The 21,058-nt window shown below is 41.9% G+C and overlaps 1 protein-coding gene across 7 annotated transcripts in view; it reads right to left on the reverse strand.

Moving 5' to 3' along the window:
• Positions 1 to 1,328: 1,328 nt before the first annotated feature.
• The window catches only part of kazna (kazrin, periplakin interacting protein a), a 202,189-nt gene continuing 182,459 nt past the window's right edge, over positions 1,329 to 21,058 (reverse strand). For 5 of the 7 annotated variants that reach the window (XM_085147135.1, XM_085147138.1, XM_085147137.1 and 2 more), the window contains 13 exons: positions 18,005 to 18,141; positions 17,444 to 17,614; positions 17,002 to 17,085; positions 15,753 to 15,942; positions 14,101 to 14,237; positions 13,576 to 13,699; positions 7,853 to 8,055; positions 7,617 to 7,735; positions 5,396 to 5,627; positions 4,987 to 5,088; positions 3,107 to 3,273; positions 2,870 to 3,011; positions 1,329 to 2,265 (listed from right to left, as the gene is read on the reverse strand). In XM_085147135.1, coding sequence (XP_085003261.1) covers positions 2,107 to 2,265; positions 2,870 to 3,011; positions 3,107 to 3,273; positions 4,987 to 5,088; positions 5,396 to 5,627; positions 7,617 to 7,735; positions 7,853 to 8,055; positions 13,576 to 13,699; positions 14,101 to 14,237; positions 15,753 to 15,942; positions 17,002 to 17,085; positions 17,444 to 17,614; positions 18,005 to 18,141 — 1,967 coding nt within the window. In that variant the 3' untranslated portion in view covers positions 1,329 to 2,106. Of the gene's footprint in view, positions 2,266 to 2,869; positions 3,012 to 3,106; positions 3,274 to 4,986; positions 5,089 to 5,395; positions 5,628 to 7,616; positions 7,736 to 7,852; positions 8,056 to 13,575; positions 13,700 to 14,100; positions 14,238 to 15,752; positions 16,847 to 17,001; positions 17,086 to 17,443; positions 17,615 to 18,004; positions 18,142 to 21,058 lie in introns of those variants that run through there. The other 2 variants (XM_085147136.1, XM_085147141.1) reach the window with 2 other exon arrangements.

Consider the following 21,058-nt stretch of genomic DNA (forward strand, 5'->3'; position numbering starts at 1 on the left):
AATTTACCACCTACTGGCAGTCACGCCTTTTTAGCCCTTTGGACTGGGAAATGCAACCCTGAAGATGTATCCTGCCCACACTGGTGACGTAGATGGTCTTTGACTATTTATTTAGTCATTCGTCTGTATAATTGTGTATGTGCAATATGTCACTGATATGTTCAAAGATAAATGATGAAAAAAAACAAAGGGTTTCACGTTGCTCTGCTTCATTGTTTCAGTGGTCCCCCTGTCTCAGCTTACTAGAATGAGGACTGAAGCATTTGTGACCTTGGTCAGTCACTGCATTGTTCCTTTGTCATTCTGGGCTCCTGGGAAACGTTCTTCCTCATAAGCTTTTGTCTGGTTCCTCTGCTTCATCAAACACACACTCACACAATGCAAGGACAGAAATATATGTGAACAAATTGGGACTTAACCTGGTGGTCTGAATTAATCCCTTATCACTGCCAGTGTGTAATCAAATATGATGGCAGACAAATATCACTGTAAACTGTACTGATTTATATGGCCACGTAGGCTTGAGTGTAGCAAATGAACCACACTGGCTGTAAATTAGACACAGCTCTAGTATAAATACCAGTATTTTAATTGTTCCCATCAAGTAAAATCATCCAAATCTACTGGCATGTAACTGTTGATCTTAGTTTAATGGTCCTTGTCCACTAAATATTTCAAAGCAGGTAACTGAGTTCCCTCGTCATTATCTTTTAATGTCTCACATTACAAAATGGCTTTACCCAACCAACCCTTGGTGGATTACAGTAAAGGCTTTAAGTCAGGCAGTGCATCTAGCCTAAGGGGAGCCGTCTTTATTTGTGCTGTGTCATGCAAATATTGCACAAACATTTGAGTCATCATGAGTAAGAGGAGGAAATAGCATCATGAGGAACTGTTACAGCTGAGACTTGAGTTAACGTGTCTGACAGGGAGTGCAGGGCTGGATGATAGCTGCCCAAAATGCCATCAATAGATCAGTAAAATGCCAAGGTTATGGCAGATTTTATTGCGGGCACTGTTTGAGTTACAGTGGACGCTGCCTCATGGAAAAGGGAGGGGGGGTTTCCTCAGTGACACTTTTACTGTAACAATGGAGACTCACTACAATATTATTAGCATACTTTTCTCTGATCTTTATGGATCCTTTCATTTCCTTTTATGCCCACCTTTATAGTGCAGGCAGGCATTTTATTCTTTGGGCTGAGCAGTGGAGCTTTGCAATTTATTGGGAGACCAACCCTCCTTCTCCCATCATCAACATGTTTTTTTTCTCCCCAGATTGTCCTCTGGCGTTCATTGATATTCTGATGTATGCAACTAGTCACATATATATTTTAGACACCATCTTTATTTCATTTCAGTGAGCACTTTCCTTTTCACAAAAAAATACACGCTCACACATCACAGCTCAGCGATCTTTTTCTTTGTTGTTGTTGGCATTGCTCGGATATTTTATGTTTACTGCACAGTATAAAACATCAGAAGAGGTGCTACATTTGCTTTGACACAACAGTGTAAATGTGCGAGATGAAAAATGACTATCAAACATAGATTCTATAATTTTTTAAATTCAGTTCAAGTCTTTTTAAGTTGTTTTTTTTTTGTGCTAAGTCACATTGACAAGGCATCACAAATGGCAGAATTGAATGAGACAAGAGCCACGTACACGGTTACAAAATATGAAACTTTTTTGTTTTTTTACATTTTGTCATCAAGTGCTCTGTATAATATAAACAGTCATTTCCCTCACTAGTCAAAAAGAAGAAGAAAAAAAAACATTTCAGTTAGTTACCTCCTGGTGTACACACAAGAATAGAAAAATATATAGCTCGAGTCGTTCATAGTCATCTTAATTCTGGCGTTGGGGGAGGGGCGCTTACTGTCCTCAAAGATGCTAAAACTTCCCCAAAAACAGGAAACTTGTTAAAAAACAACAACAAAAAAAACAAAATTTTCCTTGTTACAAAGTGCAAGCTGCCCTGTAAAGGCTCATTTTAAGATAAAAAAAAAATCACCATCCCATGTTTGCGTGCACATGGATGACAAATGTCCATGTTGTACATTGTCATGAAGTGAATGACTGGTATTGGTAGAACTCTGACAACATCACACATTGGTGACCTCGATGCTGGTGTAACCACGGATGGGGCTTCCTTCTGCCCTGGGCGGAGTGTGATCTCGAACCTCTCTAGGCAGGGAGCCATAGCTGCTATGGCAACTCAAGTCCCGCCCATTGCGAGCTTTGGGACTAAATCCTGCTGGAGGCTAGAACAGAAACAATGTATCCATTACTACGAATGACAAACAATGTATAAAGATCAATTCAGCTTCTGGGTCTGAAAAGTGAAATTGGGGTGTAACTTGATATAGCATGATGCCTGTTTTGCACATTTTTGCCCGATTTAGAGTCAGTTAGCCTTAGGGCTTAGCTACTTCATGACTGACAACTTGCTGCAATAGGGGCAAAGCAGTGTCTGGGGTTTCTCATTCAGATCCACACCTTGTTGATGATGTCATGATGTCAGGGTTAAAAAAAAAAATCCAAGACAACAACAACCAAAATGCTCAGGTGGAGGGTTCGTACAGGTATCCACCTTTTATGTACGGTCTATACTTTCCCATTAGTTGTGGTCCCCCTGATGACATATCTTATACTTACAGTTAATTTAATAATCAATAATTGATTTGGTTAATCAATCAAACCTCTCTATCTTCCTTCTTATTTACATGTCTTGCTGGCTGCTCTAGCAATACATTCAATACCCAAGTAATGCTGCAGAGCTTCATTATCATCACTGTGTAATTTGTCAACACTAAGCTCTTCTGCGCTACAATATGGCTAAAATTGAGGGAAGAACTTTTTCCCCACCTTCACAGCCCTCCTTCTCAATGAGCCTTCTTCATCGGTGTGCCGGGCAGTAGAGGTGGGAGGTCTGCCCAAAGAGTTCTGCCGAACGAGGATAGGTGGTGTCCCCAGACCTAAATGCTCGTATTCCTGTTTGGCATCCACGCTGCAGAAAGCATGGGGAAAGATCAGTGTGATGGGGGAAGCCAAAATAGTAATTAAGGACAGTAGAAAACACATCCGTGTGAATTTTCCTATCACCTGGCTTGGCCAATTAGTGTTTTCATCTCTTCCACAAGGTGTCGGCGAACCATGTGTTTGCTGCTGGAGATTCCTAGCACCGTTGCCATCGTGTCCGTGTTGAAAGTGGGGTCTAGCACCATGACAGCCCCATGAACGCCACTGTTTAGGAGACTCTCAGCAGACTCCTGCATAGGCAGAAAAAGGCGAGTACAGAATAGTAATCTTATTTGTTCATAACATAAGATCTAAAATTCTTGGTTGAGTCAAAGAGGAAAATATATTGATTCTTTTGTCTATATCAATAGAAGTTCCAGCTCCCTGAGGAGTTTAACCGGACGTCATCCAGACATGTTTATCTGTACACACCCGGAGCGTGATGGGACAAAGGCTGTAATCTGGCAGGTGTTGTAATCAACTGGTAGCAGTTCAAAAGTAAATGGCAAAGACCTGCTATCACTTTGTGGAGGAATGGAGCACAGAACAAACAGTCTTTATGTGGTAGCGCGTTTATACAACACAAAACAGTATTGTTACAGCCCCAGCAGGCCTGCTATGTTTTATTGTCTGAGAGTCCTGCTGCTTGCTTCCTTGAATCAGGTGCCTCCCCCTTTCTGCTGTGGGGCTGGTTAGATATGCACTCAGCTGACTCAGCTTAGCAATTATAACTGAGAGTATAAAAGCTGAGGGGAGCCACAACTAAGCACCAGTGGTTCACTTGTGTACACAAGGTTGTCTTTGATTTATTGATTGATTAAACTCTTTTCTTTGCCCACCAAAGGCTTTGCTTTTCTCTCGCTTGTATTTTGTGTCCTTGACAGAAACAGCACTTTACTCATCTCTTTAAAGTTTTTAATATAATCTTGTTTTGCCTCATTCCAGAAAAGAAATGCAGTACAAATACCCAGTTAAGATACTGAAGTGGAATTTTCAGGTGTCATTTACATAACTTGAATCTTTATTTTTCTCACCACTTTTTACTTTTATTCGCTACATTTTTACACAAATACCTCTACTTGCTGCATCGTACATTTTCGTAACAGCCTTATAGGTTCAAGACATTTGAAGGGTGTTACTATTTCACATCACTGCGCATCTTCCAGATTTAAACCAATTTGAGGCTAAATTGAGGAAACAATAACACATAAAAGGCCAATTTATTGGTCTATCCATCACTGGTGCTTATCACACACGACAAGTGGTACAAACATATGCATCATTTATCACTTTATAGTCAGAGGTTACCTAAGCACTTTTATTTCACATTCAGATGGATGGATTGGGTGTGTGGGGCGGGTGGGTAACTTGGGGTTCAATATCTTCCCAAGGATGCTTTGAACCGGGGAGGATCAGTCAGCCCACCTTCCAATTGGTAGACAATTTATACAATTTATTTCATAGTGGTTATTTTCTCGTACACTACCACAACAGCTGATATTAGGTTTCTTTTGCCTGCCAAATCCCACTTTAACCCCTGACTATATTCATTTTCCTGTTTAGATGTGGAGGCCAACTCACCAATCTACAATGTGGGCAGCAGCATATGTTTTTTCTCTGTTTATGTTCAACATACCAGATGTAATCTAACAAGTGCGTTCCATAATATGACATGAGGTTGCGTTTCCTCTGCATAAAAATAGATGGTAGATATGTGCTCGAAAGAGCTACTTTAAAACCTTAATGAACTTTTATCAGAGTATTTTTAACACAAATATCTGGAAATTAACTATCACATACCCAGGACATTCTGAGATTCAGACCCAGAACCTCTCTGATTTGTTATGGCGTAACGGTAAACTCTTTAACTTTGCTAAAACTATACTTTTGTTCGCATACAAGTTTGACCTGTTAACCTATTGGCTGACATGTGTTCAAGAATTTTAAGATGAACTTTCTCTCACCTTGAGGTCAATATCTCTGATCCATTTCATGACCCGATGCGTGGTCCATACCAGAGGATCCACATTGTGGTGCTCGCACTGTATCCGGCGAGCCTGTAATGCCTGGAAACCATTTTAACAAGAACTTTTACAGATCTGATCTATTTTCACCTTTACTGTGAACATCCCAAAGTACAAAGGAGTGACAAAACTAAAAGACTGGAAATCTAGACCCTTCACCCCTACAGTAAGGAGATACAGTTTGCATTTACTTATTCTTTTAGGTGGAAGGATCACTGCCAATCGATAAAAGGTAAACTCAAAAGTAAAATCAATGTCAAGCCCCAACACCTTACTATAACCCCTCATTGTTATTTGTTTTCCTTTAATTTGTCACCCATCAGTGTACTCACTGCCGTTTCTCATTTACCTCCTTGTCAAAATGAAGCAACTGCAGCAGTTCGATGCCTAGCAGCAAGCTGACCTGATGGAACTTCTTGGTGATGTTTAAGTGACGTTCGAGGTCCCGACGTGTCAAAGAGTTCAGGACCCGCCCATCTATCAAGTGATTGTGAAATGCCTGGGAGTACTGAGGCAAACCCACATCGCTTAACCAGGCTTTTGCCACCCAGTGGTGGTCCATGTCCGCAGCCTTGGACAGCCTACAGACAGACAGCATGAAGAGTTCCTTCACCTAAGAAATCACATTTTTATCATCACATGTGGGATTTAGCCACAAAGAGTTTGAATTGTACTGACCAGCTTACACCCCCATTAGGCTGAAGTTCCTAACAAGCACTGAATGGATTGTTGCTAAATTCATATTGTATGGTATAATAATAATAAGTTTGCCATCTCTTGATTTTTCTTCTGATTTCATCATCAGGTTAAAAACTACCATACTAAAATAAGACTGTGAACATGCTTCACCACATACCTGATAAACAGTGTTACTTTTGCTAATGTGGACACATTATGTAGCTTTAAGAACTACTGAGCTATTTTTATTAAATTCAATTTATATAGCACCAAATCACAACAGCAGTTGCCTCAAGGCGCCTTATACTGTATGATAAAGACCCTATAATAAAAGAAAGAAAACCTTAACAATCAGATGACCCCCTATGAGCCAGAACTTTGCAACACTGGGAAGGAAAAACTCCCTTTTAATAGGGAAAAATCTCCAGCAGAAGTGGGCTCAGGAAGGTGCAGCCGTCTGCCGTGACCGGTTGGGGGTGAGGAGAAAAGAAGAGCGCAGACTGAGATAGGATAAAAAACACACTGTAGAAGAGCGCCAGAGATTAATTATGACTAATAATGCATTGGAGCCCATCTACATCAGCAGGGAGTGTGTGAAGAGGGTGCTCAGCTTCAAGTTCCTGTGTGTGCACATGGATGCAGACCTCCAGTGAAGCTCTAACACCTTGGAGGTTATGAAAAAGGCCCAGCAGCATCTCACTTACTGAGGAGCCTCAGGAGGACTACCCTAAAGAGGGAGCTGCTGCTAACTGTCTTCTACCGCTACTCCACTGAGAGTGTGCTGACATATTGCATCTCTGTGTGGTTCTCGAGCTGCACCATGCCACACAGGAAAGCAGTACAAAGGGTCATTAACGTCACGAGAAAAATCACTGGCCGCCCTCTTCCCTCCTTGAAGGACCTCTGCAGCACATGCTGTCTCAAAAGGGAACACAAGATCTCGCGGCACTGCAATGCAAATACCTGTCACCGGGCCTTGTGCAATACACAGTGCACACACTGTATATTTCATTCTGCATATATGTTGTTATGTATATATTGTGATTGCTGCTTGCCTTTCATTTAGCACCAATGCAAAGCTGAAAACAGTATTGTTCACAACTGCTGTTAACAAATCAGGTAGCTGTGCCATTATTATTGTTATTTTTTCTATTATTCTATTTTACTCTTTTACTTTTGATTGTACTTTTTATCTTACAAAGCATGCTGAACAATTGTGTAATGCCACATATATAAACTTGCCTTGGCATTCATCAAAAATTGACTGATCAAGATGCTGACAGTTGGATTAGATTATTGGATAATGATAACCACATGCAGCCCTAAATATCACATATGTAAAGGAACTCACTGCAGAAAGTTTTTGAAGGGATTTTTTTCTTTGCTATAAAGCAGTTTCACAGAGAATTCTTCAAACTTTGCACTTCAAGGCCAGAGTGAGGGGGGGAAACTGACTCGAGAAAGACACGCTGCTGCTAAATTTTTCAAATGCAATTCTTCAGTGCTTTAGGGTTACTGAACTGAATATTTCAAAACCCAGACACCTTGATCTTAAACCTGCTTCTTGGCTAAACTGCCACACAGTGTAACTGTTGGTTAAAATAAATAAGCTTATACTTGCCACATATGTGTTTATGATTCATACAGGAACAATTTAGATAGTCTTCAGTTTAGCTGACCTGCATGCCTTTCATGCCCCTGGGAAGCTTTCAAGAGCTGTAACAGCCTTGGGACTCTTGCATTTGTTTAAACTTCATGTGTGGTAAAAAGCCAGAAACGAGATCCTTCATGCATTAGGTAAATGCATGTACAATAAATCACCGACAGGTGGCCCCCATACGCCATCAAGTAACAGGCAGTTTACAATAAGGACCACTATGGCCCTTCCTTACCCTCTGCCGTTCTCAACATCTCTGTAATCTTCAATGGCCAGGCGGAGTTTCCGACGATGCATCAAATTGCTGACACCTAGACCCAGCTCCAGGTCTTCATCCGTTAACCCCAGTAAAACCTGCAAAAAAAAAGCAAAGAAAAAACACTTCACAGGAGGTTAAGCCATTCAGGCGGAGAGTGCTATAAAGTCAAAAACAACATGGAAGCATATAGAAACCTGCAGGTGTTGCCATACCTTGCCGCTTTTGACGTTTTCTGAGCAGGTGCGGATGTACATGGGCATCGCCATAACAACCTCCAGCCAGGCCTGCACGGTGCCTGCCCTCCACAGAGACATGGGCGTTGTCCTGGCCAGCTCCACCTGCTGCAGACGGTCGAGCTGGTCCTCTGACCCGTCTGACAGGCTGAGGCGATTGGGGCTGGAGAGGCTATCCGAGTCTGGGTGGGTGGGTAGACAAATGGGTGATGCGGTTGTGGTTGTGCGTGAAAGCAGAGGTGAGCATTGTGAGCAATGAAAAATAAAATAAAAACAACAACAACAACAACGTTAATGTGCTGCAACAACAACAATATATACATATAGTTTCATATCAAATCAGCCCATTTAAGGGGAAGAGGGAACAAACAAGCTTTTAACGACATCCTAAGCTTTTGGCTGCGTCACAGCAAGCCAAGCGTTTGCCAGTAATGCTGTAAACAAAGTTGCAGCTTTTATAAACAAGCTCCTCACTTAAGAAGTCCATTAGACCAGCAGCTGTTTGAGCTGTTGAATTAACATGACTCATCTGTCTAAATTAGCCCGCAGCTAACAGCTCTGTGGAAATATTAAAACATGCAATTAGGAGATGCATGAGAAATGTCGATGCATTAAAAGCACGTCTCTCTCACAATGTTAAAATCGACTGTGAGTAAATCCTGACACTTTGAGCACTGCCTGAATAATTCCCCGCGGTGTTTCAATGTTACCACGCTAAACAGAGCCAAATATTTTCTGTCTTTTTTTTTTTTTTTTTGTTAAATTTAAGTTCTCAGTATTTCACAAGTGGTGGAGTCACAATCGAAAAGAAATATTGGCCGAGAACATGTTTTGTTTCATTGTAAAAATGTGAAAGCCATTTAACTAACCCCCGACCAGCGGGTGGCAACCTGGTATCAGGTTTGGACTCAGATGTTGGTACAGCATCATGAAATGCTCATCAAGCACTTACTGCAGCACTTACTGTGTTTTTCTCCCTTTTTAAAATCTTGTGATACAAATGAAATACTTCAAAGTATCCTGTCTTATTCCATAGTTTCTGAAAACCTCAACATTACCCTCAGCACTCAGAATACAGCCATACTTACAGGCTTACCCAGTGAGTGAATGAATGAACTTCAACCAAAACTCCTGTGACCCTAATAAGCCTTGCACAGAAGCATCCACCTGACAGCTCCATGGTAACATGACTGTTCTCCTTGATGGTCACTCCAATCATCACATCCATGGTTGCTTTTTTTATGTTTGTTTTTTAAAGGAAAAGAAAGTTCAAGATTCTTTTTACAAACTACACAAAAACGGGTTCTTTGTTCCCTCCACCTAAGTGTCACTTCTAGCAAATAACATGGAAACCCTACTTTTTGGCAGCCTTTACTATGCCTATTGTGTGTTTACTCAAAGGAGATTCACGACTGGATGCTTCGAGGGTCTGAGTAAACTGATTTTTATTAAACCCGCCTTCGGTAATTCATCTCAAGCTGGATGCTTTTATGTGCTCTCCGAAGAGAGATGCATGAAGCGACCGTACACATCTAAGTGCCCTTCTGAGAGCAATTCATATTAAGTTGAATAAATCTGCTCTTTTGGTCAAAGATGCATGCTGGACTGCGTACAAGGTCTGTTTTTCATTCCGAACAGAGTCCTAATAAAGAAAATATCAGTGAAAGCAGAGCTAGCTACGGTGTGGTATTTATGTAAAGAGCTTTGTGTCCTTTATGACAGGAGGTAAGTTTTATATGTTTCATAAAAACCACAGTGAAGTGCTTTTCCTTTAACTACACTTTAGACGAGACACCGAGCCTTAAGTGTGCTCTTCGGTAGCTCGTTTAATAGACATTATTGCTATAATATAGCAGCATTTCTGATACCATGACTGGGGAAAAACAAATGGATTACAGCTGAATGGATGACATCACCCATGGTGGCTCTTCGCTGCTTCGAGGGAGGATAAATAGAGTGGATAAACTACAAGGCCCCTTTAAGTAACAGTTTGGCATTTTGATTAATAAGATTATTTGCTATCTTGAGAGGCAGATGAGGAAATCAATGCTCATGTCTGAATGATAAATATGGAGGCACATACAGTCTGTTTCCTATCTTCCAGTTAGTCAAGGAGTAGCTTCAGCTTGAATTCATTAAAAGAATATTAAAGAAGTCATTTAATGTTTGGTATATATGCTTATGCTTTACTGTCGTGCATCAGACGAGAAGGCTTATGAATAAGCTTGTATGGTGAATCCATAAAGTCACAGCCAGTCTTCTTAGAGTCCATGCAAAGCTATGATGAGCACCCCTGCTTGTAGATTTATGTTAAGCATTTTAGCAGTGCATTTCCCCCAAACTATACTTCAGCACAAAATTAAAAGCAGCCAGTGTTTCTGAGCCAGTGACGCCGAGTACGGAGCTTTACTGTTGGAGTATACAGGAAATAAAAGAAAAAAGCCCTCAAATGCATTTTAGTGTATCTGTTAGCACTCAACTGTTTCCAAATCCCTGTCATTAGAGCTAAATTCAACTTGAAGAAGTGCTCGACTCCAAAGGTGTTTTTTTTTTTTTTGTGATGTTAGGAGTTAAAAGACATCTGCAAACACAGTTTGCAACCCAGCACGACTCATTTTTAAAGCCACAGGAACTGGTGCACCTCGGTCCCATTGAGTCTGACTGATCGCTTCTTGGGTCGCCTCACTGTGTCGACAGTCTGATGGAGGTCAGACAAGAGGGGTCAGTGTTAGAGGTCAGGAGTCATATCAGAGCAAAACATTATTGATGCCATGTGCTGACACATATGAGATCAGATTCAACAATATGACATGGCCACATCTCCTCTGCACCAATGTTTTGTTTTTCTCTAATTATTGATTCTAATATAATACAAGAGGAACATTTCATTTTGGCTTAGTAAGGAGTTGAAATTGGAAAAGAGAGGAAAGGAGGCCATTGGGAAGCTTTTGGGATGCAGTCCTCTCACAGATGGGAGTTGCAGGGCTGAGGGAAACTAAGGCACATGTTAAAAATGGTAAGTCCCCTCCAGCATAACAGGACAAGTCTGGATTAGAGCCATATCACAACAAATGAACACGCACACACACAAACATTAATGAAGGGAAAGAGAGGAGAGCCACGTGGAAATTAAGCATTACTTATTTTATTTTAAAATAATCTTATTTTTTTCTCATTTAGTTCTTTAGAGCGTAACTTTGTTGCCATGCCTTTAAAAGTTTGCTACGATCCACTTCTAAACATCTCAGGGCTTCAGAATAGAAGTCCTCCACCGAGGCCTACATCTTTGACTTTAAATAAAACTCTTTAATAATAATAATAATATTCATTTCATTTCTGCAATGTTATCTCATTTACAAAAAGTAAAATATACGTGGGAAATAAAAAAAAACAAAACAAAAACAGAGCACGGATCAAAAGATAAAATTACATAATGTTTTTTTCTCTTGATATGTTGTTTCCCCATCAGCAGAGGATCATAAAAATTAGCTGAATGAAACAAAAAAGATAAAATAGCATAGATTTTATACATTTAACTGACTGTTCAGTGATTTTTTTTCAACATGAGACGTTGTTCCTGTACATACAATTTGATTCATAGTGACTCATCTCTGAATTATCTTACTGATTTACCTGCAAATTCAATAACCGTGAACTCAAATGTAAAGGACGATCTCCTTACTGGATACGTGGACACGCCACGGTAACCTGGCACTCTAGTGTCTCAGGCGAGGCCAACAAATACCCAGTGTTAGTTTAATATCAGGGAGAGAAAAGATTTCCTGGGGCGTGGCAGTGCAGACTCCGACTCAATCCAATGAAAGATCGGAAGTAACGTGATGTCTGTGGAAATTCTTTTGCTCGGATTAATGCCATTAACCTTTAGTCCAAAGTTAATTGCTTTATTTTTTCCTTTTCCCAGCTATGGCTTGAACTCTACATTGGAATTTTTGCCGAGGTCATGGGGTCATGGGAGAAGGTACGCCTGTGCTTGATTGGGATGCTTAAATCCTGATTTTGAACCTTCAGTTGTAGTTCATGTAATTTCTGCACCTCTTAATTGAGGTTCTGCTCATCTCTTAAGTCGCCCTTAATTCCAGAGGTCTAGAAATATTTTGACTGTCAGTTGAACACCTGCAACGCAAGAATAATTGGTGTTTATGCTATGTATTTTGTGATGATAGCTTTCTTATTTTAACTTTTCCCAGAATAATCCTGCTCCCAGTATTCATACACCAATGAATACAAGCAGCTTAGATCCTAAAAAACAAAGAGAGATAAAAAGGCACAAAGCCTTGCAAATAGTGTGGAATAATATTTAAAAATTCAAAGAGTAATGTTCAGTTTTCTTTCTTTGCTGACCTTTGATATTTCAAATGTAATTTCGCATAAAAAGCCTTGCAGGTGCAGATTAAAACGAAACTGTGCGCAGTTCAGGATGTTAAGATCTTAAGCATTCAGCTGAGCGCTCCTTGAACAGCAAAGGTTCAAGTTTACAAATCTTATCAATTAATTTGAAATGGGGGCAAAATCATGAACGAACGTGAAATCAGTAACTAACCTCTCTTTTTAAATTAAAAAGAAAAGCAAACAGTTTATCACCTCTTCGGAAACATAACCAGGGAGAGACTTTTTCTTTGTAGTGGGGTAACCAGGCATGCATGATTTAGGGACCGGGGCTACGTGCATGCATGTCACACATGTACCTTCTATCTGAGGAGATAGAAAACACATTTCTCACATTTCCTGTTTGGCTTCAAAATGCAGGGGAACAAACTGTTCTGCGTAGAAAGTTAATTCCTCTCATAGCAGTTTCTTTGAAGTCTCTCTAAGTAAACATCGAGGATTGCCTCTGCACAGACTTTTTTTTTTTTTCGGCGGTTGAGGGATGTGCACCCGACAACCGACCCAGCGGTGAATTTCAAGAGTCTGCATGCCGCCTACAGGAAACTGTTCTCATCATGGCAGTGTGGAAGAAGGGGATGGACCAGGCAGGACAATAAACAGGGAGGAGATAAAGTTAAGAGGCAGTGGGAGGGAGGGAGGAGGGACGACGGGGAGTACGTGTCAAAAATAACAAAAAGGCATTCAGGACAAGGAGACATTTACACGCACAGAGTGCACATCAACTGTTATTTACAAGTACAGCAGTCCTTCAAGTTTCCAGTTGAGTGAAAACAATAAAAAAAAAAAAAAGTAAAAATGTAGAGAACAATTCAAAGATCAGATAACACAGCTGTTTTGGAGGGCAGATACAACATGACATGTCCACACTGCTGCTGCATTACACTCTCCACGCTATTTACAGGGCTGTACATATACATACATACATACAGGTGCAATTTGCTCTTTAGGTTTACACTTCAGCGAAGCAAGACGCGCCTCCGGCTCCTGACATGGCCGTTGACCATGGGTGGCACAAGCACGCGCACACTCTCGCTCCCATACAAACCGAAGCATGCGTACATGTGAGACTACATAAAAGGTACACACATTATTTTATCTGTACACGCTTTCGTCACACACACACACACACACACAGACGCGCACGCAAACACGCACATTCTCTCACGCATGCTCTCGGGCAATACAACGTTGTCCTCTGATAACTGCCAAAAAAAGGCTCTCCAGGTGGTTCACTCGGACGTGTGTGCTTTACCAGTCTGCATCCTCCTCTATGTAATAATCAGGTGTTGAAGTACCATCAAACAAACCGGGGTCGAGGGACTTGCGTTGCTTTCCTCGGGCGAAGACGCGCGACAGAGACCCCAGCCCCATCTTTTCTTTCTTCTTCTTACGCTTCGCCTCCTCCAGATCTTCTAGGGACTGAAAGAAGAAAGAGACGGAGAGAGAGAGGGAGAGAGGAGGAAGAGATGAAGAGATGGGAGAGAGATGAGAGACCAGAGAAGTCGGTGAAGTAAGGGCGCAGAGTGAGCGATAAAGACCACAAGATAAAGATCACAACACAGAGGGGAAGTGACACTTGACATGGTGCCAAGGCATGCACTTATTCAAACAACCACAGCTGGCTTTCACATAAATTCAAGTCACTGCTGCGAGTGAGTGCACAACAGACTGCGTGGTGGTGGTGGTGGGGGGGACGACGACATGGATTCAGCCAGAACGATGGTGGAAGGAAACAACAGCAGCCGGGCAGCAAAGGGCAAGTCAACAGTTACTACAGTGTGGCGACTACTTGGGAGGGTGCAGTGGTGGGAAGCTCTTACATTGCAGAGGGAGTGAGTCCGATGGCGCGGCGAGTTGATGTCGCTGGGTGTGGACGACCGGTCTCCCTCCAGCGCAGAGGCGTCGGAGATGATGGAGGGCTGGCGCGAGTGGCACGGGCTCACCCGCACGGCAGCCACTAAACGGGGCGAGAGGGAAAAGAGAAGAGGCTTGTTTCTTTCTTGGGTGTTTGGGTGTACCAGAAGTAGAGAACAGGGACCAAAAAAAAAAATCTGTTTTCTTCAAAATGACGCCACGATGCCTTTAACTAAAGAAAAAAGAAAAAAAAAAGTCTGTAACCAAAAAGCCTGAAATTATTTGCAATCAGCTGCAGTTGCTAAGCAACAGTGAAAACAGCTTCACAGAGGTTTGAGAGAGTGTGTGTGCGTGCAGCGGTGAGACTGATACATACAGTGCAACCAATTGCCTAGCAATTTAGGGTTCGTGACTGTTCACACATTTTTCCTGGTTTTTTTTTTTTTATTTGGGGGGTGGGGAATGTTTGCTTCTGTCCCCAATTAGTCAGCAACCTATGTGAACCCTATAACTGCCCTTTAAAAGCGACCTCTGAAAGGACTGAGATGGACTCCAACTCTGGTGGCTATGAGGCTAATTTGTCCAGAGCTTTCTATTTTAGGGTAGCAGGAGGTGACACTGCTACACTTCCCTTCTTTACATTGCTTTTTTCTTGCTTTTAAATTTAGCAGAGCCTCTCGAGCTGATGGCTCACGTTTCTTCTACAACTCCCATAATGATAGAACTTCTGTATCACAACCCCCCCCCCCACAAAAAAAAAACTTGCCTATTTTTTGTTACATGGTATTTGGCCTACATATTTTGCTTAGGTAACGCATATCATTGCAATCCTTCGTGCAGACATCTGCACTGAAACACATGAGGATGAGCACTGAGTGCCAGCTGAATTTACCAGACCATCTCGTTTTGCAGAAGGGTTTTCGGCACTGTGCTGGCTGCTTTGCTAAAAACATACCACTGTTTTCTAGCGGTGACACAATTCAAAGTGAGTGAGCCAAACAAGAAAAGACATTTGCTTTGAATTTTTTAAAATGTGGTTCTGCAATGCGTCTCAGCCATGAACGTCTCTGCGCAGAGTGGGAGCTGTGACAGGAGACGCTGTTTCTTCTCTATCTCGTGAGGTGTGTGTAACTCAAATCAAAAGGATACTGCGGAAATTGTTGTGAGGGAGCTGAAAAGTAGAAAAAGAGGCCAAGAAAAATTAGGTACGAACAAGAAATGAAAAAATGTAAATGAAATTAAAAAAACGGGGCCAAGTTACCGTTTGATTTCCATAAAACTAAAGCAAACCTCAAACAAAAAGGTTCTTAACACACAGCTGATCCTCAGCTGCCATAGCTGTCAAGTGCAGAGAAAACATTTGTGTGCAGCAAAGACACATAGAAGCTGTAAAGCCCCCCCAAAAACAAGAAATCTGCACTTGAAATCATACAGAAAGCGCATGACACGTCACGACTGGAACGTCGTCGTCGGGCAACGATGTGGTCATACTAAGCAGATGGTAGGAGTGAATGTGTGTGAAGCAGGTTCACATGAGCATGCAAAGGGTAAATGATGGTCAAACCGCCTCATGTCAGTCAGCTCATGTGCAGGATGAAGGTGCTCCTTGCTGGCTTACCTTGCCTGTCAGCGGGATGCCCCGTGTGGACATAGAGGGTCTGCTGACTCTGTCGGATAGCAGCAGTCAGAGGGAGATCGGCCTGCATCACCCACTCCTGGTTGTTTCCATTGACAACCGCCTCCGTGGGCATGGCCAGCGAATGGCGCTTGGGCACATCCTTGGTCAGGGTGGCTAGCGACTGTTTCGCCTTGAGGAGGCAGACGGAAAGAAGTCATCAGTCAGAGAGCACAGTGAGCCACAATCAAAATTCTCCACTTCAGCAAACTCACTTTTTCAGTGGGCTGGTAAATCTCTTTTTTTATTCCGTGTGTGTGTGTGTGTACATATTACATGTTGTGCTCAGATTTCTACTACATGTCTCTAAGCGCATGCAGATGTGCGAGTTCTCCCCTGGGCTCGTTATGTGGCGCTTGTCTCATTAAAAATGCAGTTATATTCTTGTTCTCCTTTTGTTTGTGAAATCTTTCGCTACCACTCCTGAGAGCTCTGACAGAATATCTGGAGGAGGTGCTGGTTGTTTGTATCCACGGCGGTGTAAGCTGGGGGTGTTGTTGGGGTGCAAAAAACCAGAAAATAAAAAATGGAGACATTGAAAATAATTAAGCTTTTCTATAACTTTAATGAACATATTTGCTCTGCCGCTGCTTTTCTGCAGGAGTAACAATGAGCTGTACTGGAGCCTTGGACATTGTGTTTGTGCATGTTTATTTTGTGTCAATGAAACCTTTTTCTTTGTGTTCATGTTTTCTGATTATGCTTGACATGTTTTTTTTTATTGCTTATTGTGCGAATCGTATCATCATGCCAAGCGGCGGCGGGCTGCAAATCACCGGCACAATCAACTCCACTGCAATCATCTCCGTCTACCAGCAGTCAAACGGTTATCAATCACAGTCTCTGTCATGCAAAACAGAATACAATCCCAAACCTTCAATGTAATCATTAGTTGTCAGACTACTGATGTTTTTGTTGCCTCCCCCAAGCATTTCAACGTTCAATTAGACCTGAAACACATTCCGATCGATTACAGTGGAAATCTGTGGGACCACTGATGTTAGGATTACTGGGATCAGTCAGGGTGGGCTGAGGGTTAGTTTAAAAAAAAAAAACAACTAAAAACACTAAATGAAAAACGTGCATCTGAGGAGCAGGAAGAGGCTTTCCAAAGCAACAAACAGGTCACAAATAGGAGAAAACTCCACAGGGGACAGGAGTGGAAAGATTTAAATCTTGGGACCTGTCTTACCGCCATGACCCTAGGAGAGTAGTCCCTGTCCACAAGGCGCTCAAACACCCGGAACTCCATTCTCTGATTGACACAGTTACTCATCTGGTGGGGGGGGGTTGGAGACATGAATGACGGCTATGCTGTACATTCAAAAGGCTTTCCGTGTTTCGATTAGATGCAGTTTAGGCAAAACAGAGCAGAGTGACCAAACAGATGTACTGTATATCCCTGAACCAGGACTCAAACTATTTGTGCAATATCTTTGTTTCTTTGACTAGTCAGTCTTTTCTCTTTGTACACTTTATCGACATTGTTATCTTAGAAGGAAAAAACAGGAACTCTAACATTAGAAACGTTCCTAAATATCTGATTCCAGAAAATGGAGCCTATAAAAAGCCAGTAATGCAGTGCTGACTCACTACCTGCCTGTCAAGTTCCCTCATTTGCCTTTCTCTCTCACCATGGCAAGTTCAGCCTCCAGCTCCTTGATGCGGTTCTCCTTGAGATCAAGCTGGGACCGCAGCATCCCCGTGTGCTCCGTGGCTTCCTTGGTCTGCCGCCGCAGGTCCCACTTTTCTCTCTCCAGGAGGTCTTTCTCTTTGGCCAGCGCCTTTACTGCATCCTCGCTCTCCTAGTAGACACACAGATCCTGATGGATTGGTTCACACATCAAGCACGACTAAACAGAATGATTCAAACAGAAAGGCAGTGGCTCTTTCTGTGCTGCCTTGTAAGGGCTTTCAATATTTCATTTGATTTTTTTTTTACCTTGAGATGACAGGAATAAAAAAAAGTGCTTCTACATGTTGGGCTTACTATGACATATTCTTGTGGCACCACATACGCACCAAATACCACAAAAACATATTTTTTTTAAACTGTAAACATCCTTTTTTGTAACCAACCGTCTTTTTAATTAAGCAGATTAGAGCATGCACTACAAAAAAACCCAAACAAACAAAAAAAAGAGGGTCTGTATGGATGTGTGTGCCTCTATACTGTTAGAAAACGGGTGCCGTACTTTTCTGTGCTGCTCATAGTTGCGTATGAAGTCACGGAGCTGCTCCTCTCGGCTCTCCAATGTGGCATAAAGCTGCTGCATCTGATTCACCAGGTCTGCCTTCTCTGCTTTCAGACGCTTACGGTCCGACTTCATGGCTGGAAGACAGAGTTTGTGGAGGGTCAAATAACTTGAAGATTTACATACTTCTATTTAGTCATAATCTACAGTGTAGATGACTGCACGTCAGTGACAAACAATAGAGTTCAGAGGATTATTACCGTTTTATCTACAGTAAGTTATAAGTGGCTTTATGTCCATGTTCGTGGACCTCCTCCATCCTACCAACGTGCATGTAGTGAAAACTGGAGGTGATCAAGAGCAGACAACATGATAAAGTAGGAGCTGGGGTAAATGTGGGTTGCAAAGAGGCTTCCAGATGTGTAGCAAATATAGACAGGCTAAAGCTACTTAGCATCCGATAATGAGCCTATTATCTAAACTTTCAGCTGATATGGGTGGTGCTGGGATTGCAGACAAGCTTGACTTGAAAGACTTTAAGGTCTAATGCTGTTCTTAATGTTTTGGCACAGCCATGAAGAATGTTGCACATTAAGAGGTGATCTTCATTAAGGAGTCTTCTTTAATCTAACCAACAAATCTTTTCCTGATTTGTTAGTTTGTTCCTGAAGCAAATAACAATAAAAACACCTGCTGTTGCCGCTGACTATACGTTGATGAACCCTTATGTCAGTCTGCACTCTGTTGCTGGCTTTGTTAGAGACTGAGTCCCTTTTTTTCCCCTCTCCCCCCGTCTCTCTCTGCCACACACTCTTTCTAATCCTCTGGCAGCTCACCCACGCATCATGATAAAGAATATGGTTCACAGTGGTTATTCAGAGAAGCTCTAATTTTCTCAAAGACAAACATTTTTTGCTCTTCTGCATCTGCCTGTTCTCCTGCTTCCTCTTGATCTTTTTTACCTCCTCATGCAAGATTGTTTTTCAGACGTGTTTAAAGTCGAGGTTCCCTCCAGCTATCATTTGAAACTGACAATACATCATTTATTTATATATTATTTATTCATATTGCATCTTTCTACATCAAACTGTTTTTCCTAAAAGCACAGTACTTCTCATCACGTGTTCATCTGCCTTTTTCTGCCCTCTTTTTTTCTCCCCTTCAGAACCAGCTGTGTGTCAGTAATGAACTTATATCACGGCTTGGTTAACTGCGTGACAGTCACAAGTTGTGTCTGGCGAACATGCTTGGGCAAGCGGAAATGAAGGACAGATTCAACCTCTGTTTTTTTTTTCCCCAACCGCCCTCGTCATCCTTTCATATCTCTCCCTTTCACTTGTTCTTACCACAGGAATCCCCAAGCCAAAGGGATACGCAGACCACATTAGCTGGCGAATGAAGACAAAAAACATCCCTCACTGACCAAGAGAAACAGGAAACCTTCCAGCACCTGCCTCAGGAAGTGAAATCAAAGCCGTCTTTGAGATGAGCCAAAAACACTTCTGCTGCCTCACATCCTGCACCTGTGATCGTTTGGCAACAGCGACCCTCCTGGTGCTGGATGCAAGAAAGCACTCACTGTGACTCTTTGAACGGGTCCATTCACACTTGCAAATCATATTAGCACTGTTAGTTACTGCTTCTGACCTACCTATGAACATTTTTAACATACAATTGTGCTCCGGGGGCTCAGACTGTTACGTTACACGCACGAATGTAGGAGAGATGGGGAAGCACTCCTGCTGACAGACATATTAATGACTAACATACTCTGTTGCTCAGTTCAAGCCTCCAAGAATTATTACCAGCTGAAACAACCAGAGAACCACCTGGGAACCATACAGAATTGAAGCTAATGTGCGTGGAGGTGGAGGAGGAGGATGACACGGGAAGAAAGCCGTTTAAGAGACTTTTCATAAAGAAATGATACACATATGTGCAAGCATCTGTCTTATTCGCCGACTGCTGCGAATGTACTTGAATAGCAGATAATTTGAATCCAATATAACTCAGGAAAAATTAATTCATGGGTTTGAGTTAAAAGTTCAACTTCTACATTAATTTCCCAATACCTCAGTATGCCTACTGTCCATCTACTTGATTTGCAAGGACATGCTAAACCTGCTAACGCATGTTATTCCAGCCCATTTTGCAAGTGCCCCCCATAAATGTTCAGCTGGGTTGTGGTTAGGTATCTGTGGACAGAAAGCCAACACTCTCTGGCTTTCTCTGGTGATCAAGTAGTCCTTTCAAGGCTTTGAAATGTGTGGTCATTATCCTGCAGTAGTATGAACCCCTGCACACAAAAAGTGCAAGTCAGAGAGCATGTCTCTGAACCTGTCAAAGTGCAGCAGATTCAGTACAGGTGTCTCCGGAGTAACAAAACATTCCCAGACTTAAATATACCCAGCAGTACCTTACATTGTTAGTCTGATGCACTGCTTTATCTTCCCTCTTGTGTTTTGCTGCTTTCCTGGGGAAATGGTTTAGATGCACAATGAACACTGCTACACAGCCTTCTTTTAGCAATTCAAGCCTAAATCTTAAGCTATGCTCTTAACACCGACAAAGCAACTTGTTGCCAAGAATAACATATTTTTTTTTGTATTTAAAAGGCACCTAAATCCTTTGCACTGAAGAAAGATTTTTTTCTTTGGCCCACACTGCATTTTACAAATGTTTAGCGCTTGCTTTGCAAATTGTTTGCCTAAAATCAAAAGAAATGTTTGCCTTTGTGAGAAAACTGTATTCGTGCAAAAAGAAATGTCAGCCCGTATAAGCAGAAAAGAAGCGAATCAGGACATCTGCAAAACATTCCCCTTAAAAAGTCCAACCCAATGTGGAAAATCGCAAACACCTGATTACAACATCCCTTTCTACGTAATATATATATTTTTAAAACTCACAGCACAAAGGCTCTTCTGATATCTGAGTCCTTGCAATTTCAAGTAGTTCAATGTGAACATCTATTACTAGAGTGTGCTAAAAGCTTTTGTCTGCCGGGCTCCTCTATGATGCTACTGAAGGACTTAATGAGTGAGCCAAGTCACTGGT

This window comes from Neolamprologus multifasciatus, chromosome 20 (genome assembly GCF_963576455.1).
Source record: "Neolamprologus multifasciatus chromosome 20, fNeoMul1.2, whole genome shotgun sequence".
NCBI lineage: Eukaryota > Metazoa > Chordata > Actinopteri > Cichliformes > Cichlidae > Neolamprologus > Neolamprologus multifasciatus.